The 3,561-nt window shown below is 42.2% G+C and overlaps 1 protein-coding gene across 2 annotated transcripts in view; it reads left to right on the forward strand.

Annotated features, from left to right (window-relative positions):
• Positions 1-3,266, forward strand: part of NBN (nibrin) — a 64,366-nt gene extending 61,100 nt beyond the window's left edge. For both annotated transcript variants that reach the window (XM_075826023.1, XM_075826024.1), the window contains exon 16: positions 3,177-3,266. In XM_075826023.1, coding sequence (XP_075682138.1) covers positions 3,177-3,210 — 34 coding nt within the window. In that variant the 3' untranslated portion in view covers positions 3,211-3,266. The remainder of the gene's footprint in view (positions 1-3,176) is intronic.
• Positions 3,267-3,561: the final 295 nt, after the last annotated feature.

Here is a 3,561-nt window from a genome sequence, read left to right on the forward strand (position 1 = left end):
CGAGATCACGCTTCCTCTGCTGTAACTATCATAGAAACAGTAACGAAGTGCAGGGATTGTGAATAGACATCCCGTGGAATGTCTATTCACTGTCGAAACACTTCAGTATTGTTAATGTGTTAGTATAAGGGCAGATACAGACGGACGTTGCGTTTTTGCGCGCGCAAACAACGCGGCGTTTTGCGCGGCAAAAACCATTTGACAGCTGCGTGTGTCATCCGTGTATGATGCGCGGCTGCGTGATTTTCGCGTAGCCGCCATCATAGAGATGAGGCTAGTCACTGTCCAAGGTGCTGAAAGAGCTAACTGATCGGCAATAACTCTTTCAGCACCCTCGACATTGAATGCCGAACACAATATACAGCAACCTGTTAAAAAAAAAGAAAAAGTTCGTACTTACCGACGTCGCGTACCGGACATTTTTTTGCCGGGTTCGGCCAAAACGAGTTCGGCCGAACCCGGTGAAGTTCGGTTCGCTTGTTCGGGTTCGCTCATCTCAAAGACACTCCGTTTGGATGTTCGGAAACAGAAAAGCATGTGGTGCTTTTCTGTTTACATTCATCCTTTTGACAGCTGGTGCGCTGTTTCAGTCGGTTCGCACGGAAGTGCTTCCGTGCAACCTGCTTGGTTTTCACGCACCCATTGACTTCAATGGGTGCATGATGCGCGAAATACACAGAGTTATTGAACCTGTCGCATTTTGTACGCAGCGAACAAACGCTGCGCAAAAAGCACGGACTGTCTGTACTGCCCCATAGACTTGTATTGGTCGATGCGTGGCGCGTGAAAACCACGCGGCCCGCACGGACCGAATACACGCTCGTGTGAATCCCCCCTAAGACAGCACATAAGGATCTAGCAGGATCCCTATGCGCTAAGTAAATGAATGGAGAGGAGTGCAGGACGCTGATTGGTCAGCGTCATACACTCCCCTGTACAACGCCCACTTGGTCTAAAGTAAAAACACGCCCACTTGGGCATTAAGCAACTCATTAGCATAAATCTAAAATTGCTAATAAAGTGGTAAAAATAGATCGTTTTTTTAAATAAAAAGCACTGCTGTCACCTACATTATAGCGCCGATCTCCTTATGTATGAGATAGGCCACTTATAATGTGCTGACAGAGCCTCTTTAAGTTTTTTCTGTCGGACTCCATGTGTACAGAGCATTGCCGGTAGGGGGGAATATCTCCGTACAGAATTTTGCTGAGCCTGTACGGCAGTGCACGGAAACATTACGGCTCTGCGCTACAGGAACAGTACGGGATTCATGCACTTCTGTACTGGCTCGGTGACCGTGTGAATAGAGCAATTCGCCTGATTTGAATACATCCTACATGTATGGTACAAAAACAAGTTAGATCAGACCGATTGAGTTAGAACATTTTATTAAAAAAAATAAATTCAGTGTGCAAACATTAACGTTACCATCATAAACTAAATACAACTATGGACTGAGGATCTACAGGCAAGGAACTCGGGCCCCATTTATCAAAGCAGTAGAAGACGCCTTGTTACCCATAGCAACCAGCCATCCGGCAGCTGTTGTTTTCCAAGATCAGTTTAAGATATGAAAGCTGAGCTCTAGTCGCTATGGGCAACAAGGACTATTTGTTGGTCAGTTTTGATAAATCAGACCAATATTTACAATTATGGGAATTATATTCCACCTGGAAATAATGTTATCCCTTTATTGGCAAGCGTCCTGATAATTGAGGATATCAGAAAGCTAATCGTACCGAGTACCAAGTCTATAAGCATTTGTTCCACTCTGAAATAGATCACTCATACAAAATTGTAGATGTTGAAAAGCTACACGTGAGAAGAGATCAGATATCTGCCTGCTCACATAATGCCAAAACGAAAACGTAAATACCACCCAGACTACAGTGCAGTCACACAATTGCCTCCATGTGAACTGGACTCCTTGTAATTTGAGCGCTGCTTTGTGGCACTGTTAGGGTGTGTTCACGTTACTTTCTACCACTACATGTTCCTGGAATACTCCTTGTGCAAATGCCAAACGTATCCATAGAGCCCCATTGACCCAGTGTATGCCAAAATCGTTTTCCTTTGGGCATACACTAGGTAGGTGTATGTCGGCATACCTACTTTTTTTATTATTTTTTTTTCATCATGGAATAACCTAGTAGACTATGCTATTTTATGAAGGCATACAGTAAAAAAAAAAAAAGGATACTGTGCGGTATGCAATTTTTTGTTATTTTTTTTTCATCATGGAATAACCTAGTAGACTATGCTATTCTATGAAGGCATACAGTAAAAAAAAAAAAAGTATACTGCGCGGGATGCGTTTTTTTTTTTTTGTTTTTTTTTTTTGTTTTTTACAGAAGGGTCCAATGTGCGATGTTTGCCTACACTGTGGCATACACAGGAGCCTTTCGTCTTAGGTACATGACAGGTTCTGTCCAAGTTACTTTTGAACCTTCTAAGGCTTCTTGTTTACGGCAGAGACGCATGCCGGAGGCTATTTAGCGGCACATGAATTCCTTAGTTTGGAGTTACAGGGGATGCCAACAGAAAAAAACTCTTTATAAAATCAGAGGCATACTGAGGTACAGTAGTTCTCCATAGAGCCATAATATGGCCATGTACTTGAACCCTAAAAAGTAGTCTAATGCTGCGGAGAGGCAGGAAACACACATAATGTTTAACAGTATAAATAACACATCGCCAGTATAAAAAAGTGCATACAAATTCATGGATAGAAATAATAAGATCATGAATTCATAGAAAAATCCTGCTTTGACCGCATTAGGGTGAGCGCTCTGTTTCTTTATTGCAATTTACCGCTTTGAAGCAACTGATTGCAGTGAACATACGAAGAAAGTCTGTGTCACAACTTCCTTTACTTTAAGCTAAGGTTTAGTAATACTGTCAATGTATTATTAGAAATCTTAGTCTCAAGAAAGGACAATCGGATAAGGCAAATGTTAAAAAGGTAACACAGGGATTTCAGTCCCTATTGCCAGGAGATGCTGATCTCACCAATCAAGGGTACTGCCATCCTCCGGAGAGAGGCCTAAGTGTAGCTGGTGGTTACTAGCGTGCTTCACATCATGACCAGTGTTACCGTGCATATTCCTGGATTATTGCCATTATTATATATAACGTTGTAAATTTAATTTTGGTTTATTTTTTGTTTGTTTCTCTAGGTATAATCCTAAAACTGTCAAGAGAAGACGTTAAGAAGACTATAGGAGAAGACGTCTAAAGTTATACAAATAAAAATAACGTTAAACATGTGCATTGGGATAATCATTGAGTCATGGGATCTATAGAGGGTCATTACTTGCACATTACCTGAAGACATACCTGAGGGCTAAGTTTGAGAGCACGGCTGGATCAACTGTTTGTAAAATAAAGAGATACCTCAAAGTGTAGCTAAACGTTCGGCAAACTTCTGACATGCCATAGTGACAGGTCAGAAGTTTGGATTGGTGGGGGTCCGAGCACGGAGACCCCCACTAATCGCTAGAACGAAGCAGCTGAAGTGCTTGTGTGAGCGCTCGGCTGCTTTGTGTCTGTTTCGTCTTTTTC

This window comes from Rhinoderma darwinii, chromosome 5 (genome assembly GCF_050947455.1).
Source record: "Rhinoderma darwinii isolate aRhiDar2 chromosome 5, aRhiDar2.hap1, whole genome shotgun sequence".
NCBI lineage: Eukaryota > Metazoa > Chordata > Amphibia > Anura > Rhinodermatidae > Rhinoderma > Rhinoderma darwinii.